This window comes from Sceloporus occidentalis, unplaced genomic scaffold, assembly GCF_023333645.1.
Source record: "Sceloporus occidentalis isolate IW3139 unplaced genomic scaffold, rSceOcc1.0.p SCAF_10, whole genome shotgun sequence".
Classification (NCBI taxonomy): Eukaryota; Metazoa; Chordata; class Lepidosauria; order Squamata; family Phrynosomatidae; genus Sceloporus; species Sceloporus occidentalis.
The window spans coordinates 28,978,567-29,006,412 of NW_028316990.1; the positions used below are offsets into that span (position 1 = coordinate 28,978,567).

General features: G+C 42.2%; 1 protein-coding gene across 1 annotated transcript; it reads right to left on the minus strand.

Moving 5' to 3' along the window:
* Positions 1-8,786: 8,786 nt before the first annotated feature.
* ATP6V0C (ATPase H+ transporting V0 subunit c) lies at positions 8,787-26,944 on the minus strand. Its single transcript, XM_089539708.1, has 3 exons — positions 26,576-26,944; positions 10,468-10,651; positions 8,787-9,657 (listed from the first exon to the last, which is right to left on the minus strand). The coding sequence occupies exons 1-3, from the start codon at positions 26,655-26,657 to the stop codon at positions 9,453-9,455; spliced, it is 471 nt and encodes a 156-aa protein (XP_089395834.1). The 5' UTR covers positions 26,658-26,944; the 3' UTR covers positions 8,787-9,452.
* Positions 26,945-27,846: the final 902 nt, after the last annotated feature.

Consider the following 27,846-nt stretch of genomic DNA (forward strand, 5'->3'; position numbering starts at 1 on the left):
GCCAATGCAATTTTAGGTTGCATCAATAAAAGTTGTATAGTGTCTATCTAGATCAAGGGAAATAATAGTACCACTCTATTCTGCTCTCGTCAGGCCCCACCTGGAATAGTGTGTCCAGTTCTGGGCACCACAATTTAAAAAGGATGTGGAGAAACTGGCGCCATGTGTCCAAAGGAGGGCGACTAAAATGGTGAAGGGTCTGGAAACCATGTCCTATAAGGAACACCTTAGGGAGCTGGGGATGTTTAGCCTAAAGAGAAGGTTAAGAGGTGATATGATAGCCCTGTTTAAATATTTGAAGGGATGTCATATTGAGGAGGGAGCAAGCTTGTTTTCTGCTGCTCCAGAGAACAAGACCCCAACAATTGATGCAAGCTTCAGGAAAAGAGATGCCAGCTCAACATTAGGAGGAACCTCCTGACAGTAAGGGCTGTTTAACAGTGAAACACACTTTCTTGAAGTGTAATGGAGTCTCCTTTGGAGGTGTTCAAACAGAGACTGGATGGCCATCTGTCAGGGATGCTTTGATTGAAAGTTCCTGCATGGCAGAAGGGGGTTGGAATGGATGGCCCTTGGGGTCTCTTCCAACTCTCTGATTCTATGAAAACCATCTCTAAGGATTTCTTGCCTAAGTAATTAAATTCATAGGGTTGTCATACGTCGACAGGCAACTTGACTGAACAGACACAACTGTTCAGCACAGAGGTACATCAGTGAAAAGATCACTTGACCAGCATGGTTTATAGTTAAGACACGTGATTCCGACCCGTTGCTGAAGGGTTTCCAGACAACAGGCCTGGCTTTTTAATAAAGGCTTGTGACATGGATGTGAGGAAGGCAGGGAGAACATGCGCCAAAGGCTGAGTCACTCGGACTGGAAAATGCTGTGGGAAAAGCAGAATCTTCCTCTTGTATTGCTGCTTTGGCGGCCACTGTCTTTGCTAATTGAAGACCATTCATCCCGGTCAAATCCCTCCAAAAAGGACAGAAGCCTTCAGGAAGATTTTTTTTAAAATAATGTTTATTTTATTTTATTTTTAGCATTATGGTCAGATGCCTAGTACTTCCTTTGGTTTTTGCTGTGTTTCTAACAGTCGTGATCAGAGGAGATGGGAATTCCTCAGCATGGCCAAACTGTCAGGGGAAATGATGAACAGGGAACAAAAGGTGCATTCAATACAACATGTTTTTAAAAAGAAAGCATGGCTGCAATTGTGGTGTAGATAATTGAACTGTTCAGTGAAATGAAAACAGTAATAAAGGTAGTGCTGGCTCCAGATTTGGGCTGGGTGGGCAGGTAGGCTGGCAAAGCCCTTCATGCCCTCACTGGGTCTATGCTTCATTGCTGTTTTCAGCTGCTTTGTCTCTTCTTTGGGCCACATATAGCCTGCAGGCCACATCCTGCCTATCCCTGATCTAATGCAGCATTTTCTGCACTCGCTCATATAACTATAGCCGTGTGAATCTGTAGAATCAGTATAGAGATCTTGTAGCCACTATATACAGGGACGTAGCCAGGATTTTGGGAAGGGGGTTCCAGACTAAGTGCCATCATTATAATGGGGCTTGGGTGCGGCAGCGCAGCAGCACACACCATTCATTTTATCTAACGGAAGGGGGGGTCTGGAGCCCAAGAAACCCCCCCCCATCTACGTCCCTGATATACATCTGAGGAAGTAGACTGAAATCTACGAAAGCTGACGCCGCTGACTTCTTTATTTCAGTCAGTCTCAAAGGTGCTACAAGATCTCTCTGCAATGGAACTGGTAATTGATTAAACTTCTAATAAGCACTTCTTCTCCACTAAGAACATATTCACCATCCTAACTGGCCTTAGTTTTAATTTCCAGCTCTCTTGGCGAGGTTCAGAAAAGGCCATAGGGGCAGGGAGGAAGCTACTCATATCTCTCCAAGCAGCATTTGACATCAATCCTCTTACACAGCACCTGGCTAATATTATCCCTTGCTGTTGCCGCTGCTTCTTCCCTTGCCTCCTTTTGTCTGACTCCCTCCCGCTCCCTCTTCTCCTCTGCAGGGCTGACTCATCCTGCAGTACACAGAGCTTCAGTGTAAAGTCACAGCAAGCAAGTCTGTTCTGGTCGCCAAAAATTTATCTGGAGATCCAAAGAGCTGTTCTATCTCCCCTTCCCATTTTGTTTTTCTTAATCAGATACCGCGAAGTCTGGCACTGCAGAATCCCTGACATCTCACAGAGTCGAGAAAAGTGAGGGCAGTGTTTGCTGTGCTGCTCCAATCTCTGAGGCTTGCAGAGATGGCTGAATGAATCACAAGTTCTCAATGGTCCAAATCGCTGGAGAGGTCTGCTGATGTAATGCAGGCATACCTCGACCTGATTCATCTTCCCTAGAATGGACTAAGGAGGACTGGAGGGAAGAGTGTGCGTGTGCATCATTGCCTGTGCAAAACTGCAGCGCTAGAAACGTCAGACTTAATCTGGGGCTGTGCAGCGAATGTTGGTTTCCTTACAATCAGAATAATTTCTGTGCTTGGCCTGCCTGTTTGCTTCGCTCCATCTGGCATCTTTGGTATTTCTCACAGTACCAGCATATGCAGCCATTTATATTTTAGAGAATCACAGTTGGAAGGCCCCACAGACCATCAAATCCAACCGCCTGCTCAGTGCAGGGACCTGTGCAGATCAGTTTTGTGCAATAAAACAAATAGCAGAAACCATCACTGAGCGTTATCTGACCAAGCAGCTCAGCAACGGGAACAGATACCACATGCAAAGTGATGACATGCTAGAATCTGTGTATGACCAAAGAGAAACCTTCAAAACCAAAGAATAACATCCGTTTATGTTAAAGTCCTAATGTGTGCTAATGTGAATCTCTCTGTTTTTCCCATGACAGTAGTGGCAACGTGTCAGGCCAAAGGTCATTTGCTAAAATGGAGTGTGTTCCTTGGGTATGTAGATGTCATAGAGTATGGGGTTGCTCCCCCAAGTAGGTATGCAACTGGGGCAAACTGAGTTGAAACACCTGGTTGGTAAAACCCTTACAAATAGGGCAGGAGTTGACTTGGTGGTCCTTGCCAAGGCATACTTCTTGAAAAGGGCCTTGACAGGCCATTTAAATCTAAAATAACCACCAACAAAGTCAGGGAGAAAAAACAGGGAATGGGGGAAATCTACTACTAGAACAATATCCTCCCTTCAAACTGTATCTAAATCTCTTTCTCTCTAAATAACTTGTAAGAAAATAGTTGGAAGGTTACTCAGCACTAGCTATCCGAGACAGATGAAAAGGAACTGAGAAAGTTCTTCCTCGGCACTATTCGTGTGAAGCGGCAAGTGTTACCGCCCAAAGCTACTCAGCTTTGGAGCATTCCTTGGATTCGCACAAATGCAAAACCTCTTTGTGAGGCACAGAGACCACGAAGAACTGCAGATCCTCTTCACAACATTCTTCCGAGAACATTGTTTTTTTAATACCAAGCCAAAAAATCTCAACTATACCTGCAGCAAGTGCAAACTGGTAGCTCTCTTGGAAGAGAAGAATGTCAGGGCACTACAGCTACATGCTGAGTCCCTTCAGTGCATCAGAGAACATGGGGGCTTCCCTGGATTTGCGCATTTGATATGCAGCCATTGGTAACGGCTCTTTGAACAATTTTCTAACTTATTGTGGGTCCATCTGTGTCATCTATTCTGCATTTGTTTGCAAGTGCGCCAGTGGTGCGCTCATTATGTAAGCGCCACTCAACGCTTACATAACAATGATGGCACCCATGTACACAAGGCACCATCATTACTACGCCCTTGTCACATGCTAGGGTTATGGGGCGTGTGGGTGCTCCTCCCCAATGCAACCCTAGCATGTGACGAGGGTGTCATGGAGGGCCCATATATACCGGGTCTTGGTTAACTAGGATCCAAAACACACCACAGAAATAATCTAATTTGAAACACAAAGAATGTTAAATGTCTCACAAAACTAGTCCCCAGAATTACCTAGCATTGAGCCAGGGCAGTTAAAGTGCTCTCAAACTGGATTAGTTCTGCAGTGTGTTTTGGACCTAGTCAATTTCCAACTTCTTATCAATCTTAATTTACAATCTGGATCCCTTGCCAATGTTTCTGCTGATGCATGAATGCACACCACTCTTTTCTGGGGGGGAAACTGAAACAAAAAGTGATGAGTTCTGTCTTTTCATTGTAATCGGTTAGCATTTTACCATTCTTACTGAGGAATGGCTCAGCTGTTTCCTTGGTTGTTCTCTTACACTGAATGCATCTGAAAAAGCCATGCTTCCCTAGCCAGTTTCAGATCATTCTCAGCTTTAGCTTTCCTTATATCATGTGATTTAAAAAGAATGATACAAAAGTAAAGAAGTTCTTTCTGAATCACCCCGCACGATTCCTGCAAATGTAGGCCACACATCTGTACTCTTCCTTGATGATTTGTCGTTCCTTCCATTCCTTTATACATGTTCTTCTTTTCAATTCCTCCTTGAGTTTGCTGTGCTGCCACATTGACTGTCTCAGATGTTTCCCTTTTTTCCTCTTCTGTGGAATTCTGCTTGTGCTTTTATCAACTCCTTCTGCATAAACTGCATTGGTACCACTCCTAACTGTGGGATTCCATCCAGTACTTCCCTGAGATTGATAAAACCTGGTTTCCTGAAATCCAACATCCATATTTGACTATACTCTTCTTTGGTCTGTCCCTCAGTCATGAATTCTAACATTATAGTCACTCTCCCCTAAAGTACCAACTGCTTTGATTCCAGTGACCAACTCTTCCAATTCTTTGGTTAGGATCAAGTCCAGGATGGCTGATCCCCTTGTTCTTTTACTTTCTGAAATAGAAATGTGATTAAAGGCATAGAAGTGTAAACACCACCACTTATTCCTTTATATACAGAAATAGAACCATCATGTAACTCCCCCAACCCTAACATCCTAGTCCTGTCAATGTCACTGAGGGACAGATAGTAAAACATAAAATGTGCCCTTTGCAGCTTACAAAGTATGGCCTGTTACAGACTGCCAAAATAAAGCTGCTTCGGGTCTCTTTGGAGATATGCTATTTAAATGATGCATGGGTCCTAAGAGTCTGAAGGTCGCGCCAAAGCCACACTCCATTCCTAAGCACTGGAGGGCAGCTTTGGTGCAGCTTCCAGATTCTTAGGGTGCATGCATCATTTAAACAGCATACCTCCAAAGAGACCCGAAGCAGCTTTATTTTGGCAGTCTGTAACAGGCCTATGTAAACCTTTCTTACTTGGGTATCTTTCCCCATCTAAAAGCTGCATAAGGAGATGCAGCCTTATGCCACACACTGTATACATAGTCACTAACAAAAACTAGCTCCAGTTTATTCAAGGGGCTAATTCCCAGATATGCATTGGGCTCAGAGACTCCTGAAACACTGGGCAAGTTTCTGTTAGTCAAAAGTTTCTGTTAGTCAAACAGAGAACATTGAGCAAGATTTGCATATTCTGTGTTTCTGAGGCCAAATCTGGCTCCAGTTATTCTACATGTATAGTATTGAATTTCCTAAAATACATTATTGTGTTGGCACACCCTACATACCCTACATTATTTTGGGATACAAATATTTTGTTATAGTAGCAGTTACAGAGACCAAAAAGGCATGAATCTGGAAACGTCAGGATGACCTTTGAGTGATCTTCTCAGGGGTGGTCACAAAGATCTGGACCCATGTAATGCAATGGCTATGAATACTGCAGTTTCCTACCTCCTGCCGTGTGCATTTCCTCTTATAGGTCACAAATAAAGGTTTGCCAAGCCTAAAGCATTAAGCCATTCTTTCTGATAGCCCCCACTGTACTTTCCCAGAACCCTGATCCTATCTCAGATTCCAAGGGGTTCTCCTAATCTTATCACTGCTTGATTAAATCAATGTCACTGCCATCAGCCAAAAATACTCCTTTTGTTGAGGTTAAAACCATCAACCAGATAGGAATCTCATTATTTCTGGGATTCCTGGAAAAGCAACTCAAACTGCCTTGAGTCAAATTTGGCCTCGGATGGAAATGGGAACATGCTGCCAGATTTCAGCTGAAATCCTTCAGACTGTGAGCCAAACTCAGTCCCAGGTTGTAATCTGAGTCCAATGCAGTCTGCATTTGTTCCCCAGACTGGAGCCTGGCTTCAGGGACTGATAAGTATTGTCCATTGCAATCCTTTAATTTTCTATCCATCGCCACCATGTGTGTGTGAGAGTGTGCTTGTGTGTGTGTTAATTCCCCCTTTTATAAATAAACTAATCTCGAACCTGCCTGTTTGGAGCCGGCAGACATAGGCTGAAAGTCCCAGTTACCCTGGTCCTCTCACTGTGCCCTATTGAGTTAAATTAATTCCCCCATTGGATTCAATTTGTGGGTGCCCCCTTGCAATTTAGGTATAGAATCATACTTCTATACATCATGGATAAATGCCCATTCCACACCTCCCTGCCCATGTTCAAATTGATTTTTTTTATTTATTTTGGTCCTACTTTGTTGGAAATTTTTACTATTATCGTTTGTGAGTAGATAAAAAACTACAACTCGGAGTCAAAATCCCCCCACCCACAAGGAACAATTTCCTATGTGCAGCCCTTCACAGTAACCCATATGCAGATTCAACAGTTTCCATTCCTTTAAACAAATTTTAATCTGAAGTTAAAATTCAAATTGGCATGGAAAGTTAGCCACTCCATTCCACAATGTTAGAGGAAACAGTTCACAAAAGGGAGGGAATGATGTTATTAAAATAATCTTATACATTTTGTTTTATGAGCTGGATGAAGACATGAGATTGCAGTTAATAATGAATCTATCATGACTATTATATCACTGTATATAGTGAATATTAAGACTGGTAATACATAATCCATGAAAAAACAGGAAGACAAGAATGCATAAACATGTGCAGGTGAAAACATGCCATCTAGATTCATTTTCTGTGCCATCTTAAAAGTAGCAGGGTTTAACTGTAGGATAACAATGACTGTCCATATAAATCATAGCATCATGTTTCCTAGGTAGAAGATGGTCTTCAATTGTTCCCTTTTCCCCACAGTTCTACTTTCTACCCTGCTCAGGTAGTCAGGACTGGTTTTCCAAACCTGCAAACATCACATCTAATTGAATGTGTACATCATCTAGACACAGCTATCACTTCAGTCTTATTACAGTTCTTTTGATTTCAGCTTATTTTGTATGGATAAAATTAGGGAGAGCCATAATGTATAATAGTTTGAATGTTGGACTAGAAATCTGGAGGACCAGGGTTCAAATCTGTGCTCAATTACAGAAACTCAATAGGTGGCCTTAGGCAAGCCTCTCTCTCTCAGCATCACAGGAAGGCAGTGGCAAACCACCTCTGAACAAGTCTTGCCAAGTAAACCAAGTGATAAGTTTGCCTTAGGGGTGATGTAACCTGCAAACAACTTGAAGATATACAAGAACAAAAACTAGGAAGGATGGGTTTACCTCTTGTATCTTAATTCTATGTGTTTACTTTTTAAAGAGTTATTTAATACCTTGGAAAAAGAGTAAGAAGTAAACTTCTGAACATGATTCCACTTCTAATAGTTCAAGCAGTTTGGCTTCCAGTAGATCAAGTACACTGTATTAAACATATTTATACTCCCACTTTTGAAGTTTTAATTTCAACCACTTACACACAGTGAAACCACTTACTTCTGCTTTAAGACTGCCCTCAACAGTTTAGAGGAAGAGTCTCAAGATCAAATGGTTGCACTTCCCCAAATTTCAACAGCAGAATGTTAAGATTAAGGGACATGTTACTTAGTCTGGAAATCAAATACAGTATTGGTAGGCAGCCCAAGCCAGTATGATCAAAGAGAGGTCTGTAGCCTAAAGTGTCCAGTGGACCAGAAGTTTCCCATACCTGTAATGGTGACAAAATCCTTTCCTGCAACTTTAGCCAGGTCAAGCTTAGCACCGTATTCAATGCAACGTGGCAACATGCTCCTCTTCCTACTTACAAAGCAAACAAATTGGAAGCAACATTTGCTCCACATTTTTAGTTCAGTTCTTAGCGACATTCTGGGATCCTACTGTACAACTGTCACGTCTATTCTGCACATTGCCTTCAAGTAATTTGTGACTTAACAACAACCCTAAGGTGAGGCTCTCACAAGGATTTCTTCAGCAAAACCTGTTCAGAGGAGGTTTGGCATTGCCTTTCTCTGAGGCTAAGCAACATACCTAGTGGGTTTCATGGCTAATCAGGGATTCAAAAGCCTTGATCTCCTAGAGCATGGTTTCCAAACTTTGGTCCCCCAGATGTTTTGGACTTCTGCTCCCAGAATTCCAAACTGGCTGGGGCTTCTGGGAGTTGAAGTCCAAAAAACCTGGAGGACCAAAGTCTGGGAATCACTGTCCTAGAATGCTAGTCAACACTTAAACCACTACTGCTCTCCTATACTACATTGATTAAACTGCTACACTTAGGGACACATTGGCTTCTGCTACTTCTGTTTCGCAACATTGATCAACTCTTACTTCTGCAGCCCCTACTCAGATCTTCAAAACTTACTCCAGAATATTTTGCAGTGCAATTTTGTCACCAGCAAGGGTTGCAGTGTGAGCAATAAACCCCAAAAACCAATCCTTCCCCCTAAGGATCTGGCTGCATGGATATGGGAATGCACCTTTTAATCTTCACCCATACTCTTCGTAGTTAGCAATCCAGCCACCTCTTGTACCACATTTATTTGATCCAGGCATGTGTTAGCCAGTGTTGCAGCAATGCACCTCTAAAACAATCACACCAAGACACACCTCTGTACAATGATGTAGTGGAGGAAATTTTATTATCTGGAAACGTATAACTGCAAAACCCAACACTGGGTGCACGACTTTAGATGCCGGAGCATACAGATTTTACTATTGGGAACACAGGAGTGTCTCAGACATTTCTGCTGTTATTGTATAAACACAAACGGTCTCACACTCCAATACCAGGACACAACAGCAATCTTTTAGAATCAATTACATCCAAGGATTTCTCTGCACTTACAATTAACCCCACAGTGTATTAATCTACCTATATATGAGATTAATATATATAGCATGGGAAATTGAAAACTCTTGCTTCATATGTATGAACATGTCAAGTCTTATAAATAAAACATCCAGTGAAGAGAAAAAAGTTACCATTTCTAGTTCATATTTATACATAAAGTACTCTAATGGCAAAATGGATGGAAAATTGCACATGAGCTTCCCTCAAGTCTTGCTAAAGGGGCTTGAAGCAGCTCATCCATTATTTTTATATTGAAGTACACACAGGACAGACAAGTCACTAACATACATTGCGCATTTACAAGAGATCAACTACCAAACTGATGACAACTGTACACATTGTGGAGAGACCATTTTCATTCTGGAGCTGGGGAAAGGGGGTTCATCTTTTTTTACATCATACTCTGTTGGTGATATTTTTATTTTATTTACTTTGTGGAAAGGATAAGGGCAACAATGAGGCCATAAAGACCCAAGACTTCAGCAAAGATCAAGATGAGAATCATGCCCACAAATAACCTAGGCTGTTGTGCAGTCCCCCGTACACCGGCATCACCCACAATGCCAATGGCAAAGCCAGCAGCCAGCCCACTCAGGCCGACGCTCAGACCAGCACCCAGCTGAAGGAAGCTCCTGCAAGAAAAGGACAAGGGAGACACATTTAGTGGCAGACAACAAAACTGTGGCAAGTGACAGTCTTCCAGAACTGTGTTTGAAAGAATCTGTTTCCTTTTATAGAAAACTGGCTCATTAACAAGAGAAGGATCTTTCCCTTTTAATCCTAATTCTGATATTCTCTAATAAGTAGCTCCAATTAAGAAACTGCAGCCGTGGCCAGATATTTCCTTAAAGTACACCCCCTGGGCTGGTAAGTTACCATTTAGTTACAACTTCTCATGAAAATTTAAAACTGATTAGATTTCAGCCCATTGCAGGGACACATGGAGAATATCTGTACCTGGTGAAGTCTAACATAGGAGGAAGAGGATCAGTTTACAAACATGCTTCAAATTAACTCTCACTGAATAATTCATTGCTTAGCCATTTCACTGTATGTCACTGCTACATATTTAAGTATTTTGCCTCAAAGCAGTAGCTTGCTAAAAAAATTACTAAAATGCCTCTGCTTGACATCTTATATTTGCCCATTTTACAAATCTGTCAAGGAAAGCAGCATATGTTAACACAAATATTGCTGTTTATTTATATGAGAGCTATCTATTAAATGACATCAACACTCATCTAAGCAAGGCAACATAGGCCTACATGGTTTTATTTTGTATAGTAGTTTTTGCTTAATTCAAACTTAAGATTTCAATTAAATAAGAACAAAATTGGACATGCGCACATGCACACACACCTGCAGATGGCAAGTCACCTGGCTATTTTGTCATCTATCTGAGCACAACTTTCAGTTCTTGTGACTCACAACAGAAAACTTACTTGTACAGTGTGATTGTGTCTGTGAGGGAGTTGGCAATAAGGACTGCCACTACCAAGCCATAGATTGCTATAATACCCGCCATGACAACAGGAATGATGGACTTCATGATCAGCTCCGGCCTCATGACTGACATGGCTGCAATACCTGTGCCGCTCTTTGCTGTGCCATATGCTGCTCCCAAGGCTGAAAGAAAAGAGAAGGATCACAGATGAGTCTTATTGAGTTTAGCAGCATTTTAGGTACAAGACAAGGCATAAACCACTGGATGAACATCAAGACGTCTCCATAGACGTTGGCACTCTGCAGAAGACTACGATCATCCAAAACTGATATCCAACGCCAAGGAGATGAGACTTCTTCCCTACCACTCTCCAGCACCAAAACCTGTTCAGACTTTCTACACTCCAAAACAGATTGTGTGTGTGTGTGTGTGTGTAATTTATTGAGGAAAGCAGCAGCAGGGTCCAGACATACACCACTGGATCTATCCAAATTTGCTTGAAAGGTTCATTTAACATCCACGATTACCTTAACACTGACACATGTTAATTACAGCGCTTTAGAAATAAAGTTTAATAATAATAATAATAATAATAATAATAATAATTTATGCATTAATATTAAATTAAAATATAAATTTAAGATTATCATTAAAAAAATACAGTACTTTCACACACACAAAAAATCTTTTGACAATATATTCCAGAGTTTGGAAACATTTATTTTAAGACTACCAATCCAGAATTCTCTGGTTATGCTGACAGCGCATTGCGAACTGTAGTTAAAAAAATTGATTAATTTAGCAACATAATTTTGCCTACTGGGTTGAATGTACTGGTAATTAGTCTGTTTATATTTAAACAGCTAACTCAGTTTATTAAAATTCTCTTTTCCTTAAGCCATGGGGCAGCCATTCAGATATTGTTTCATTTTTTGGCTTACAGATTGTAAAGTGCTTAAAGAGTGTTCAGTTCATTGATAAGAAGTATAGAAATGAAAATGCTATTGCTATGTTGTTGGGACTACAACTCCTAGCATCTCTTAGATAGGAAGATATGCTGACCTGTGTACCTTAGCTTTGCAGCCGAATGACATCTGGATAGCCATAGGACCCCCACTTCTGCATTCAACTAATCAATTCAATGGAAAGTCTTGGTTCATAATAAATCCTTCAGAAAGACCACAAGACTAAGTACCATCCTACTTAAGTTCTTAAGATACTAGATTCTACTTCAGATGCAATAACAGTTTAGAGGTTGAATGCACAGTACAAGGGTTATTGAAGAAAAAGCAAGATAACTACCAGTTTTCGCAACTATACAGGCGACGACTACACTTCAGTTTTAGTTACAATTCATGCTTTATATCAAGATTTGAGGAAATGCTTTCATGTATCTCCATCCTTAAAACATATCCATGCTTGTTTCTACACGCCATCGTCCTAGAACAGTGCTGAACATGATGCTCAAATTGGAGGGGTGTGATTTTTTTAAAGGCGAGAAGGCACCGAACCCTACCTAGTTCAGCACTCTTTTCATTAAGGCTGTGCTAGACATCATTTTATTTCAGTCAGCTGGTCAGCTGCAAGAAAGGGAAAATTTTCTTCAGACTTTCTCATGGGCTCAGGAAATCAGCCGTATGTCTCAGTTCTTTTTATATTCTAATATGGGCATACCAGAATTATATGAAAGAGATCCATACTTTCAAACTTTAAGACTGTCATTTAAAAATTCTATAGCCTTTTGCCAAGCCATACTGGATTGTCTCTTATCGTTTACCTTCACTAAGCTTCTAAACTGCAGCATACTTCATATTATACTTTTCAGCATGTAGAACTGCACTATGATTTAAAAAACCCACTAGCATTCACTTCTTTTTCCACTTGTACAAGGAGAACTGGATGGCCAGGAAATTCTGCATAGTTTCAGCCTTGGCCAAGCAGTTTCTTAGTAAGTAATCCACGTCTAACTCCCCAAGCCTTGTCACAACCTCACTGATGTCACTACAATTAGGGTAGCCTAACGTTTGCTCTCCAAGTACCCCAGCGCATGTTGTCCTGCAACTGCATAAGAAAGGATTATGACAGCAGCAGTCCCAGAAGCACAGAATCTTTATCAAAGAACTGCCTAACCTTTTCCCTTCAAGTTGCTAGGACTGCAATTCACATGAGGGCTTTGTCTTCATAGTGGTGTTCCCAAATATTATCAAAGTAAAACAAGCTGTCATAGGGAGGTTCAATTACTCCAGTTTTCTAGGACAGCCAGCTAAGTGTGAACAGAAATGCACAATTTCAATTTATCTGTACTCAATAACCCAACACACACACATTTCTTTTACAGGTTTCCCTATAGCCTATTTTTACACACCCAACTGACATGTCCCCTATGTCAGGCACAGAGTAGGATACTGGGATCTAGAAACCAACAGTGATCCCTGGAATTCAAATATATATTGTGCCTTACCAGGATAACTGAAGCCCAAATAACAAGAAGGTGAGGGAAGGACAAATCACCAAGGAAGACTACACACATGCAGCCCATGCTTGCATGAATAGTGTAAGGAAAGCTAGAGCTCAACATGAGCTGAGATTGGCTAGGGCAGAAAGCAACAGAAGGGGATTATACAATATATTTGAAGCAACAGAATGGCCAAGGAAATGGTGGGATGAATATTAAAAGCAAGGGTGGTAAAATGCTAACAGATTATAATGAAAAGGCAGAACTGATCAATATCTATTTTGCTTCAGTTTTCTTCCAAAGAGGAAAACTGGGTGCTTCAATGCATCAGCAGAGACCTTGGCAAGGAGTCTGGATTGCAAATCAAGAGCGTTAAGGAGGTAGTCAGGTATTACCTAGTTAACCTAAATGAGCTCAAAAATGCAAGGTCAGATGAAATGCATCACAAGGAAATGAACAAACTTGAGCAAACCTCCCTCTCACAAAGCCCTCCACCAAAAAAGACAAAAACAAACAAACTAAAAACAGGAAAGTACAGGCCAGTAGGTCCAACCTCAATAACAAGAAAAAGACCTATAACAGATTACAGAAATTATGTCTGCAAGTAATCTGATGACAGTGATTTAGTGGGAGCCAGAATAGGTTTGTCAAGACCAAATCCTACCAAATCTTACATCTTTTTTTGACCAGGCCACTAGCTTTGTAGATGGTTGGAAATGGTGTAGATGTCATTTATCTGGATTTCAGCAAAACATTTGATAAGACCTGTCATAATATCTTAATTAGAAAAAACGATTAATATGGAATAGATGGAAACATCATGAAATGGATCCATAATTGGTTGGAAAACCATGCTCAAAGGATTGTTATCCATGTCTGTGCTTCAGATTGAAAGAAAGTCTTGAGTGAAATGCTTCAGAGTTCTGTCCTGCGACCATTAGTTTGCAGTATTTTTAATCCATGACTCAGAAGATGGAGGAAATTCTTATGAAATTTACAGATGATACAAAACTGGGAGGGGTGGCACGATGGAAGATAGGAATAGATTTCAAAGGGATCTGGATAAAAATAGAAAATTAGGTAGAAGTTCAACAGAGAAAAATGCAAAATTCTGCATTTAGGCCACAAATACCAAATGCCCAGGTAGTCTGGGAGTTACTTGGCTAAGCAGTACCACATGCCAAAAGGAACTTGGGAGTTTTGTTGATCATAACTTGAACATGAGCCAGCATTATGACACTGCAGCAAAGAAGACAAATGGTATTTTAGCCTACATGAATAGAAATGTAGTTTCCACGCCAAGGGAAGTAACAGGTCTATATTCTGTGTTGGTCAGGCTCAAGTTCTGGGCACTTCATTTTAAGGATACAGACAAGTTGAATGAGTTCAGAGGAGGATGATAAGAAGTATGCAGAACAAAATACACGGGGAAAGGATGAAGAAGCTTGACGTGTTCTGTTTAGCAGAGAGAAGACTGAGAGCGACATGGCTCCCTTATTTTAACAGATCTGCCTCTGTGCCCCATCAATGAGAGCAATACTGTGAGGATGTGAGAGAGGACTTTGTGTCTTGAACCCTTAGAACAGTGTTCCCCAAACTTTGGTCCTCCAGGTGTTTTGGAGTTCAGCTCCCAGAAGCCTTAGCCAGTTTAGGCAATAATCAGGAATTCTGGGAGCTGAAGTCTAACATCTGGAGGACCAAAGCTTGGGAAGCTCTACCTTAGAGGCTCAAATTGCACCAATGCTAGCTTCATTTTGGTGCCAATTTAGAACATGACTTTTTATTAAAGCTTCTGGGCCTAATGCTTTCATCCTAATCTGTACACATAGATGAATTTAAATTGTTTTAACTCTTTAGAATGGTTTAAATGTTTTTTAAAAAAATATTCTACTTATCTTTATGGCTTCAACTTGTTTAAACTGGTAAGCTGCCCAGAGACTTTGATATAGGGCCAGATATAAATATTTAACAACTGCTTCCAAATCTGGCCTTGCTCCAGGTTTAATGTAAATAGGGAAAAATTGGGCAGTTGGGAAGGAAAACACTGAAATTTGCAAGACTAAGGAATACAGGTCCCACAAACACAGCATGTTCAGTAGCTATGAAGTGAAAAAAATTTCCACTTCAACATTAGGAGGAACATCCTGACAGTAAGGGTTGTTTAACAGTGGAACACAGCCCTCCCTTGGAGTGTAGTAGAGTCTCCTTCTTTGGAGGTCTTTAAGCAGAGGCTGGATGGCCATCTGTCAATGGGGATGCTTTGATTGAGATTTCCTGCATGGCAGAATAAGGCTGGACTGGATGGCCCTTGTGGTCTCTTCCAACTGATTCTATCCTCTCTAACAGTGAAAAGAGAAATAAGAGAAGGAAGGAAGGAATTTTCTGGAGGAAAGTATGGCAAGTGAGAATATTCAGGTCACAAAGCTGTTTATTACTGAATACAGTTGCCCCTCCATATCCACAGATTCTTTATCCATGGATTCAACCATCCATGGCTTGAAAATATTCACAAAAATATAAATCCCAAAAAGCAAACCTTGATTTTGACATTTTATATAAGAGCTTTTTTCTTCAGCTCTCTTCACAACTTTGTTGGGAAATGTTCTACTATAAGAGTTTAACAATAATGTTTGAGGAACATTCTATAGCTATGTGTTGTCAAGTTTATTTAAGGTATGATGGGCAATTAAAACAGTACCAAAATACTAAAATATTATCTGAAACTTTAAAAATGTAACCTAAAACAATCCTTAAAACAGCAATTTCAAGCATGTGTGTAACAGTATCATTTTGGGTGCCCACCAGAAGCTCAAAATCTTGATGAGAACAGTTCTGAATATTTATCCATGCTGTCAGTTCCACAGAACTACTAAGTCTGTTGCACTAAAGGGATGGGATAGGCTCTCCAGTTGTTTTGGGACTGCAAATCCCAACAGTCCTAGCCAGTCTGGACAGTGATTGCTAGTTATTGTTTAAAAACATTTTGAAGGCTGCATAATTCTCAAACACTGCACTATTTAGCACCAGTAGTTTTCATACTGGAGAGTAAAAACAGACTTGTTTAGTCACTGCACCATATTTTTTCAAACAGTTTAGTTTGTGGTATGTTGTGACCATTCACAAATTTCTGTGTAGCAATACGTTTTTGGTGTAGCACATCTTGTAAGTTCACAATGTGGAGAAATGCTTTGGCCATCATGCATTCACTCCACTTACAAATGTATAAAAGATAGTCTGTCAATTTTCATTGTGAAATTAAACAATACTTGCACATCCTACAACTCTGCATTTAAGGAGAAAGATCTTTTCACTGACTGATAATTCAGCTATGATCTTTCCTTAACACATCTAAGCCACTTCCTAGATATATTAAGGACGTGGGAACCAGGTGTCACCTCAGCTGAGGAGCGAATGCCTAATTCCAAAACAGAATTTGGTTGTCAAGTTTTACTTTAATCAGCTCATTGAACCAATTAAGATCAAGCTGTTCCAACAAATAAAGCCAAAGGTGAATATGGAAAGTACTCCCAAGTTAAAACTAGAGGAAAACTAAAACTAGTCATCCTTGGATATCTGCAGGGATTTTGTTCCAGACTTGCAGGTACCAAATATTGTGAGATCTCCAGTCCCACTATTCTCTGTGAATGCATGATATCTTGAGCCACTGAGGCTATCTTGACTTCAATACAGAGGGACTGACTGTACTTCACATGCCCTGGGCATTTCAGCTTTTAGTAATGATTTAAGACAGATTTTTAGAGTCCATGTAACTGATTTAGCAAATGGCATTAACATACAAGTTCAAGCAAAAAGAAAAGGAAAACATCCTATCCACAAATGCAAGACAAAGCTTCTGGAGTAATTATGACAAGTCAATGCTGAGCTAGGGAAGACTATCAGCTCAAGATGCTAACAGACCTTCAGCAAGGTTAGCTGTTGCCCAGAAGGAAAATGAAGCAATGCTGAACATTACCTGAAAACCACATCTGGTTATATTTCATCTGACCCCAATACATGTTTCCTACACCATCAAATCCCCTGCTATTTTGAAACAGATTTAAAAGCTCAGACTATATTTAGCTTTTGTGACAATTCCAATGTTTTTTCATTAGTTAGAGAAAACCTTGCTCCAAAAAGAAGCCAAGCACCATCTTATTACATGTTTTTTGGCTGGACAGAAAAGACTATTCTGATTCATTTTCAGTTAAAATTTCCATGCCAGTTAATATACTGCAGGACCATGAAGAAGATAGGCATATCGTAGGGTTGACCCTTTAGTTTACTCATTGGAGTCTTGCAGGATACACTAGATATGCTGGCACTTCTTAGGATTAAGGTGAAGCTGCCATCTGTTTGCTATACCCTCACTGTTCTAAAGCTATACAAACACTTCATTTGGCCATTGCAGGCTTTTTAGAAAGTGTAAACAGGAAGTCCTCATGGGTGTTTGGAAAGCTCTTAGACGTCTCATAGTAGACCATCAATGACAGACCCATGAATGATCCACTTGAATCTGTGATAGGCTGCTTCCTGCCCCCCATCTGCTTCTAAGACATAACCCTGTACATCTGTGAAATAACTGGAAGTATCAGATTGGACATGGCAACACAACTCAAGTTTCTGGCAGTTATGTAGCAGTTGGCTGCAACTAGCTGACTACAGTCTAGCAGGATTTGCATGCACAACACTAAAAGAGTAATAAGCCTCTCATTTGACTACATCTTACCTACCAGAGAGTTCTGGGTTTACCTACAGGCACCTAAAGTAGGACTTGTCATGCATCTACTTCAGATAAATCAGTAATTCTTAGGTCACAAGCAGCCCCTCCCAATGCATTTTAATCCTGCCACAATGGGGGCACTGGTGCGACATCACTATGTCCCACCCAACATGCCCACAAGAATTGCAACTTTCCCCCAAATTTTGAAGAAACATGTTCTTGGCTGCCCAACCCTTACTTCTAGGAATCTTCTTACCTCCCAATGCTCTCTTATAGCAACTTCATTTATGAGCATAGAGCAAATGTCGCAATCTTGAGACTCCCCTATCCCATCATAAGCTACTTAGGATTAAACAGTCCATTTCTTGTACATGCAGTTTGGACAAGAATTTAAAACATATGTGGTCTTACCAAATTTGCTTCTCTTGGGCAAATAATCACATTATTCTAACCCTTTTTACTCTGGTGAACAAACCTTTTTACACAGTGAGCTAAAAGAACCACTTCTGATACAAATGGCTGGGGATCGTTCAAAGTATCAGGCAAGAAAGATGGGGAAAACAAGAACACCTACAATGATCAACCCAACACACAAATCATATAGACTTACAACTGAAAGAGAACTAGGTGCTTTTTGAGAGCAAACTTTATTAGGACTCTTGTTAACCCAATGGCCACTGCCACACTTAGGCTGCCACTCAACAAATCCTGGCTCCTTTTAGTCAGATGTCTCGCTTCCCGCAGCTTGAACACATCCCACTTAGTTCCTGTGGCTCCTTTATTAACTGAAAGGCATGATCCATTTGCTCACAGATATTCTAAAAGCCATCTAACACGCTGGATAATTTGGGATGAACAAGAATATAGCCTATCATAAACAGAACTACACGTTATAGAATCAGCTTTTATGTCAGCCAAGTTTCTTATTTCTACAGCAATGTTGTCCCAACACAATGTTGTACTGAATGAATAGCTTATGCAACAGACCCAAGAATAAAAACATCTGACAAATAAGTCACATTAGGAAATCAATTACATCAATCTAGCTTCTTGGCTGGGTTGTCTTAAGAAACCTAGCTGGATTTTACTGAATTGCCAGTCTTATCATAAATTCAGAAAGGTTCTGTTTAATACAAGGAGTTACAGCAGCGGTTCTCAACCTGTGCGTCACTTTGGGGTTCCTAAGACAATTGGAAAACACGTATTAGTGATGGTCTTAGGAACCAAGTCGAAAATAATTTTATGGTTGGGGTCACCACAATATGAGTAAACCTATTAAAGGGTTGCAGCATTAAGAAGGTTGTGAACCACTGTGTTACAGGCTGCTTCAGGACATTAAGTATCAACAGATTTTTAACAGGCCTATCTTCTCAATCACATCTATTTGATTTCCAGCAGCTCATGAGAGACCTCCCTCTGTTTCAATGGCCTCCGAGGGAGAGAACAGCAGCCAGGCACAGTTACATGATGCCTGGGTCCCAGTGGCTGGTGAGAGGTTTCCTTCTTTCCTCCTGTGGCCTGAGGGAAAGAACATCTTCTGGACTCAATCCCCTCTAACACTGCCATCTCCCTGCCTTTCCTTGTGTTTCATGACTTTTTACATTGGTAGCCTGTCAAATTAACAATTGCAAGCCGCTTTGTGTAAAGCACTGTGTACACTGATGGTGCTATATAAATAAATAAGTCTAGTCACAGATCTTGTTTGCCAGAAGCAGCCACTTCCTTAGCATCTGGTTTTCAAAGCAGTTTGACAAGCTGTCCATGGTGAAAACAAAAGTAGATTCACTGTCCTAGACCATTATGCAAAGAAATCTTGTAGCACCTTTGAGACTAACAAAGAAAGGAGTTGGTAGCATAGAAGTTTTTGTAGGCTTGAGCCTACTTCCTCACATGTAAAACCCACCTAAACCTTGTGTCCTAAACCATGAAGAGCCATCTTGTGTAGTGGTTTGAGCACTGGACTGTGACTTTATAGACTCCACCGCTCAACCAAGGAAACCTACTAACCAAGTCACATTTGGGCAATACCATGGGAAGTCACACTTTCTCAGCTTTTGAAGGAGGCAAAGGCAGTGCCCCATAAACAAATCTTGCCAAGAAAATCCTATAATAGGGCTGCCTTAGGGTAGCCATGAGTTGGAAGCAATTATGGAAAGAAGATCTACATTGCACACTGAGACAGACATTTTGCTTGGATGTTCTTTGCTAGATGATGTTCATATGTTGCAATTTTAGTAGGAACTTCAATAACTTTATCAAAGCTATTTGCAAGTAGCTATAACTACAACAAATACTAATGCTAAATATTTTGCAGACTGAGTATACAATGACAGTGGTTACATGAGCATAAATGGTATAATGTTATCAGTATGCCATTCCATCCATTTCAAGTATATCAAGTAGGAAATTAGACATGAGTAAGAATGTAGTACTGCTAATCAATGGAAATACTAACTTCCCTGTTTCCTTCTGACCTTGAGGAATATGTTGATCAGCAATGTTACATGGAAAACTTAGACCATTCATATCCCTCAGAGGCATGTGACGACCACCTACACATCTAATTCAGTAGGAAAAATCCATAAACTACTCCTTGTGCCTAGAGAACAGCCACTGAGTAACCACTGCTAAATGCACTGATCGCTTGAAGGTCACAGTGGTCCCAGCATCATAGAATCCCAAGGTTAGCCAGCCATGACCTGAACAGGTTCTACAAGCTGTTTACTATCATCAGAGGTTATTGTGTACAGGCCTAGGACACAAGTGTTTATACAACATGAAGTCTGCAGACAGCCAGCTAGCACAGAACAAGGCTTGAGCTTGTTGGTAACAGACCAGTTTAGTATAGATGTAAGGCTTGAGCTTGTTGGTAACAGACCAGTTTAGTACAGATGTAAAGAAGCAAAGTATCTGACTTTTTGCATATGGCACACCACAGTAATGTTCCATGATAATTCTACTCATAAGTCAGTCATGTCAAGACACTGTGGATGAAGCATCTAGAATGGCTGCAGTTGACATACTAGCTTTGTCTCTTATCCTGAAAAAATAGCAATGAACATCTGTCCCATGTTACTGATAAAGTACCAGCTGCAGTGATTACATACATCTACAAAGAACTTCTAGTTGTCCAGCAAACAATTATGAAGAGCTATACACAACTGAAGTCCTGAAACTGCATGTACTGTGAAAAAAAAGATCCCACCAGTGCTGGACTACTGAAATTTGTCCAGCTATTAACCTATCCACATAGTATCCACTCATTTCTTTTACTTTGGGTTGCTTTTGGCAATGAAACAAAACTGCCAGGTGTTTGGCCAGTAACCTGATCTGACCTAAAGGTCTGTAAAAAGCAAGCACTGACCCCCTTTCATCCATCTCCTGGCAGACCTACTCCACAGCAGGCAGCAAAACCCATGCCATCCCAGCTGGTGGAAACTACTACCATCAGAAGACACAGCAAGTCTTCTGTTTTTGCTTTGGAATACTCACTTGAAATAGGAAATACTACTCTTAAATACTGTACATTCAGACTAGTCATTTCCAAGTTTTTTTCCTACACAAGTTCCATGTACATTTAGTTTACTGGACTAAGAACACTTGCATATAAGATGAGAAATCTGTGTCAAAAGATTCTGAAGCATTTTCTAGACAAGATGGGCAACCTTCTACATATTGCTGGAGTAGCTACACAGCCAGTATGTCCAATGGAATAGTGGAACAGTAATAGTGGAAGATTTATGCCAAAATTTGGAGGGCCACATGCTACCGCCTCCACATTAGGAAATCAGCCAGGCCTACTTTTTAAAAGCCACAGAAATAAATAAATACCAAACCCAGAACAAAAAGAGAATACAGCTGCAAAATGGACCCAAGAGAGCGACTTCTTGAAGCCAAATCAGCCATGACCAGTCTTCTTACTGGGAGACTGAGGGAGCCCTGGAATAGTTCAAAAACCACTGCTTAATTCTTTCACTGGTTCTGCAACTACCGAAGAAAGGGAAGCTATCCAGTTCTCCAATGCCTGCTACAAGAGGTCTTCCAATGTGAGCATACTGCATGGGGAGGAAAGGAATTAGTATCATTGTTAAAACTATGATAGATGCTGTGTCTGATTTGCTTAACCCCACAAATCAATGTTACAGTCTTCACAGCAACATGCTATCTGCAATTTCATTGCAATATGGAGATATTTAACTATTAGCCGATGTTTTACTAACAGTCCATCCAACAGTAACTAAGCCACGCTAAAAAGCCAACAAAAGTTTCTAATGAAGTGAATGACCTGAGGAATTAAACTGGTTGACAATATGCCCCTTCCAGGGTGGGTTCAAGATGGTTGTGATGACATTTGAACACTTAAATCACTCAAGACCTTGATACCTGAGGGAGCATCTATCCTTATATGTGTTGGACTGTGGCCTGCCAGGGGGAGATCCTCCTCTGTACCCCACCAGATGCTGCGAGACCCCAATTGTAAAGTGCCCTCTTCTTGAAGGCCTGATTGGCACCAACACTGGTTCCACTTAGATGCAAAGTAAAAGCACTGCTATTAAAGCCTTTGGCCCTAACTGATTTATCTCAAAATGCACATTGTTTTAATCTTCTATACCAGTTTTTATTCTATTAAACATACAGTACTTATTATGTTTTAGTAAATTTTTGTTACCTTAAATTGCTTAAACTTGTTTATATTCGATTTTACTTGTACCTGTACATGACTGATATGGCTTCCAGAAGATGCCCTGTGATCTTTTGACATACATCCAGATGGAAATATTGTAATAAATATATTATCACTTAAAATACACTTCTGGACTTCAATGTGACTTTATTGCAGCACACTTTGCCCCCAGAAGACAAAATTATTGGGTAAGCCTGTCAGAAGTATACATTAGCCAAGGATAGCAACTTCCTGAAGTAATTTGTCCTGGATAACTGTCAGCATGGCATAGTAGTTAGAATTACTAGCAACGAGGATGGCTTGGGTTCTAACTGGTGCTCAGCCATAAAGATGGTAGAATAACCTTGGAGCAGACTAACCTCTCTCACAGAGCAACTATCAGAACAAAGTGAGCGATGATTCATTTTGTGGTGCACTACAGTCTGTCCTCGCCTTACGCAGGGGATCCGTTCTGGATCCCTCCACGTAAGACGAATTCCGCCTATGCTCGAGCCCCATTGGAAACAATGGGGCTTGTGCACGGCGGTGCACGTGCCCATTCAATTGAATGGGACGTGCCGCCCCTTCCACCCCGCGCCACGGCTTAAGCACGTATGCTCAAGGCTGCGTATGGCGCAGGCGCACTGTACTTCAAAGATATAAGAAATAATGAAATGCAGGGAGTATTCTTAAAACAATTAAAGATATATCTGTTTCAGGGGAACATAACAATTTTGCTGGGAGGCTAGAAAAGTTAGACCTATACATATGCACTAGTATCAGTGGAGCCCATAGTAAACCATCATCTACATTGTACAAGGAATTACACTACATTGATTTATATTACTCCTAGAAAAGAGAAAGACAGTGCTTCTCAATGAAATCACACAATTCACCAATACATCAAAAAGAGCTTTTCACTTAGCTCAGCAGCAGCTTTCCAAGCCTAGTGCTTTCCTAGAGATACAGGATTACAACTCCTGCCATGCTCAGCTAGCACTACTATCATTATGTTGGTTATGGATGATGGGAACTGTAACCCAACACTTCTGAGAGCAATGATTTGGAGAGGCTGCTGTAGAACTATAAGAGCAGTTCCATCTGCTAGACTGTGCTTGTTTTAGGGTAGAAATTTGCCAAGTTATGTGATTAGCACTTGCAAAACTTAGCTTCTCTCTATCTGTTTCTTTTAGAGATAAAATTGAAATGAACTGTTTTTGGAAGAGCTCTCAGGTAGGTCAAAAGCAATTGACAGTACAAAGGTCAACCAAGAGGCTCCATATCCCGATTGTGATCTTCTGGACAAATACTACAGAACATTAGGAGGCAAGAACTAAAAAGCCACACAGCCAGTTTTGTACTTCATTGGTATTCAGTGCTCTTATTCACTAAGCTGCCAGCACTTTTCTCTGCCATTCAAAAACCTCTCAGCATGGCAAAATTAAAAAACAGTTGTTCTCGAAAGGCTATATTTCAGAAGCCGACAGATGAAAGAGAATGCTGTGTCAGTTTAAGTAGATGGCATTCAGCTGCTAATATGCCTTTGCAAAATAAATATGGCCTGCTAAGAAACTCCTTTCTCTTGCACATTTAAAGGCACCCATTCTGTTCCAGAACAATCCCAATGCCTTAAGACTTTAGAAGACAGGCCAAGCTGCACATCACAAGTTGTCCAACGATGAGCCAGGCTTTGCTATCAGGGGCCAGCAAAAGTTAAATCAGACGTGGTGCACACTCCTTCTATTAAAAAATGGATCTTTTCCAAATGGAAGACGTTTCGGTTCCGTGATCTGGAAAGGAGGGTTGGACGGCAAGGCATAATCTAGGCTTCCTTAATTCAGGGCTGTCCCTGTGGCATGATGGAAGCAGCAGAAGCTGCGAAAGCGCTCTCCCCCGCCTCCCTGCAGTCACATGACGGCCAGGGGCTCCACCACCAGCTGATACTCAGCCCTTATGACATCACCTTCGCCACCGCTGTCACCCCTTTTTCATTGCAGCAAATTCCCCCTTTCTGCCTGCCCCCCTCCCGCAGCAACCCAATGAACCAGCTGGCAGGATAAGGGCAAAAGCGGAGTACTGAAATGCTCAAGAACCAAGCGGAGACAGAGAGACTGCAACAATGCAAATGACAGGAGGAGCCTCCTTTCCAGCTCCAACCAGCCTGGGATTTCGCCCCCGCACTGCTTCCTCTCCCTTGTCATCTGGGCCCTGGGTGGACAGAGGGGGAAGAAGGGCAGCTAAGCAGATCCCTCCAACTGGGGCAGGCTGGAGCAAGGAAGGACACTTGCATTCCCTTACAGAGAGGAGAATATAAGACAGACAGATTACCATTCACCTAAATTGCTATCGCACTCACGCCATTTGTAAGGAAGGGCTTTGAACAGTGACTTTTAAAAGAAAGCCCCTAGGAGGAAAATTAATCAGAGGAAAACAAGATGTCTGTGGAGATTGGGAAAAAAGGAAAAGGATTCAAGGAACCTAATTCCCAGCGTCCCTTTAACTCCCTTCTGCCAGGTTTCTACAAGGGGTTGCAGAGTCCTGGGTGGAGTGGAAAGAGATGTCCTTCCTGAATTATTCTCTCTGCTCAGCGGCTGGGGATTAAGGCCGGGAGGGGAAAGATGGGGAGAGTCCTCGACTGGGAGTGCCGCCTCCATCTCACATCTTCCTTGTCTCCAGGAGCAGATGGAAGCAGAAAGATGGATTCCTGAGGGTTACACAATGAAGGAAGCAGAGTGCTGTTTGATCTTTTAGATGGGTTGGAAGCCTCGCCTTGTCATGGCAAAAAGTAACAACACAGATGGCCCGGGTGTTACCTTGTGGGGTTTGGTTCCAGGCCCCCTCCTCCCCTCTGTGGATACCAAAATCCACGGATGCCCAAGTCCCAGGATGGAGAATGGTGGAATCAAAGGGTGTCCTTTAGACAAAATCAAGCTTGGCTTTTTGAAACTGGCAGTCGGTTGTTCATCCACAGATATTCCAAAAAGACCAATTCCAAGAAGCCAAAGCCTGACTTTGCTGTTTTCTACAAGGGACGCCATTTTTCCAGGCCATTGTATTTAATGGGGCTTGAGCATCCATGGATTTTGGTCCACAGGCCTTGAACCCCCAGCTGACACCAAGGACCCACTGTATTTTTTTTGGGGGGGGGGGATATTTTCGACCCGCGAGTGGCTGAATCCATAGGTATGGAGGGTCACTGCAATATGCCTTTGGTATCCACTGGGATTTGGTTCCAGCCCTCTCCTCCAATACCAAATCCATGGACACTCAAGCCCTGTTACATACAATGGCATGATAAAATGGTGCCCCTTATATTAAAGGGCAAAATCAAGAGGTTGCACTTTGGAACTTATAATACATAGTATATATTTATATAATCTTTGCAAGTCAGGGATGCTTGAATCCTGCATTAAAAAATCTCAATGAATATGGAGGACTGACTGTTATAAGCAGGATAAGCAAACCGTGTCAGAGTTTCTTTCCTTATTGGTGGCGTATTAATAAGGGTGAAGCAAAATCCAAGGGGAGAAGGGGCTTCCCCCTTGAAGCCCAGGCGGATGCCACCTTCCTACCCCTGCCATGACACCCCTTTTCAGGAGGAGCAAAAGGGGTAAAAATAATCCCCCCAAAACCTGAGCCCTGCCAAACCTCCCCAAGGCCTCCTCCTCCTCCTCCAGCATGGCCAGACACGTCCTCCTTTCCCAGGACATGCCCTCCATTTCAGCCTTCCGTCCTGCAGGACTCCCCCAAGATCCTCCATTTTGAGCCTGGCTGAGAACCTTGCATTTCTAGGGCTGCTTTGAGCTTTCAATTCTGGAAATGTCCTCCATTTCAGCCTTCCGTCCTGCAGAAGCCCCCCAAGGCCCTCCATTTCTGAGCCTGGCTATGAACCTTGCATTTATAGGCATGCTCTGAGCTTTTACTCTGGGAAGGTCCTCCATTTCTGAGCCTGGCTTAAGCGTTTTGACCTTTTATTTTGGGGGCTGTTTGCCATTTCTGAGGAGGAGGCCTTGGGTAAAAAACATGGAGTCTTAGATGCTTCTTTCTGGCCTTTATGTGGCCCTGTCCTCCATCTCCCCTGGAGGTCCTCCATTTCCCTTGCGCTGCTCCTAAGCGCCTTCGCTTTCTGACACTTTGCATTGAGAACATATCATTATTACTATTATTATATTACTATTGCTCTGTTTAATCCTAGGCTGCCCCTGCAAGGCCCCCTTCCCTCCTTCCTCCTGGGCTTCCCTCCGGAGCCAAGCGCCCCGCTGACTCACCGCTGAAGACCATGGCAGCCGAGGCGCCCATGACGGCGAAGAAGGAGGAGTACTCGGGCACCGGGGCGGCCGGGGACGACATGATGCCGGGGCTGCGGCGGCGTCTGGGGCGGAAGGGACAGAGAACCGGGACTCGAGAACCGGGGAAGGCTGCTGCTGCTGCTGCTGCTGCTGCTGCTGCTGCTCCTTCTCCTACCGCCGCCGCGTCCTTCTCCTCCGCTTCCCTTCCCTTCCTTTGCCTTCTCCTTCCTCCGCCGTCTCGGCTACAAAATGGCGGCGGCCTGGAGGGCGCTCTCGCTCCTGTTCTCGCTGCTGCGCTGCTGCTTCTGCTCCGCGCTCGCGACGCGCTCTAAATACTCCGCCGCCGCAGGACAAAATGGCGGACGACGCCGGGTCACGTGGCATCGCCCAAGCCCCGCCCCCTTTCCTCCCTCCTTTCCCTCGCTCTCCAGGACCGTACCACTTCCACCTAAAAGGGGAGGCCTACTCTTCATAATTAAAAAACCACCACCTTGTTTCATTTCGAAGCCATTCTCTCCTATTGTTTCCCCCCCCTTTCCTATCTATAGGATTATTTCAATTAATATCCTGAGGGGAAAAGAGGTGGTATTTTCGGCTTCGAACCCCCCTCAGTTTGGTATGGTTCAGTCCGCTTAAGGTTTCTCTGCTCCCACAGCGAAGGGAAGGTTATTTTCTTCCTTCCCCGCCCCCCCGCGGATGAGCGTGATTCAGCACCTATTTGCATAAGGGGCGTGGTCAATGCTACAAGCCCCGCCCACACCTGTATTTGCACTGCAGAAATAACACAGTTTGACACTGCTTTGGCTGCCCTGGCTCAGTGTTTATGGAATCCTGGGAACTGTAGTTTAATGTGGCAGAGAAGATTAGATGCCTCACAAAACTACAGTTCCCAGAATTCCACACCACTCAGCCAGGGCAGTTGGAGGCTACATTTACACTGCAGAAATAATCCACTTTGACAACCCACTTTTAACCACTCAATGCTATGGAATCCTGGGAACTGTAGTTTGTTGTGGCACCAGAGCTCTCTGACAAGAGACTGTTAAATCTCTCACAATACTACAGTTCCCAGAATTCCACACCACTGAGGCAGGGCAGTTGGAGGCTGCCTCTGCACTGCAGAAACAACCCAGTCTGACACCACTTTAAACTGCTCAGTGATATGGAATCCTGGGAATTTAACTGCCTCAATAATGCAATGGAATCCTGGGAATTGTAGTTTAATGTTTCAGAGAAGGTTAGTTCCACCC

Bases quoted from the DNA above. Each gene is read 5' to 3' on its own strand.
- ATP6V0C (XM_089539708.1), bottom strand. From the start codon at position 26,657: ATGTCGTCCCCGGCCGCCCCGGTGCCCGAGTACTCCTCCTTCTTCGCC. The intron at 10,652-26,575 runs GTGAGTCAGCGG...CTTTTCTTTCAG, and splicing joins GGCTGCCATGGTCTTCAGCG to CCTTGGGAGCAGCATATGGC. The intron at 9,658-10,467 runs GTAAGTTTTCTG...CTTTTCTTGCAG, and splicing joins GACACAATCACACTGTACAA to GAGCTTCCTTCAGCTGGGTG.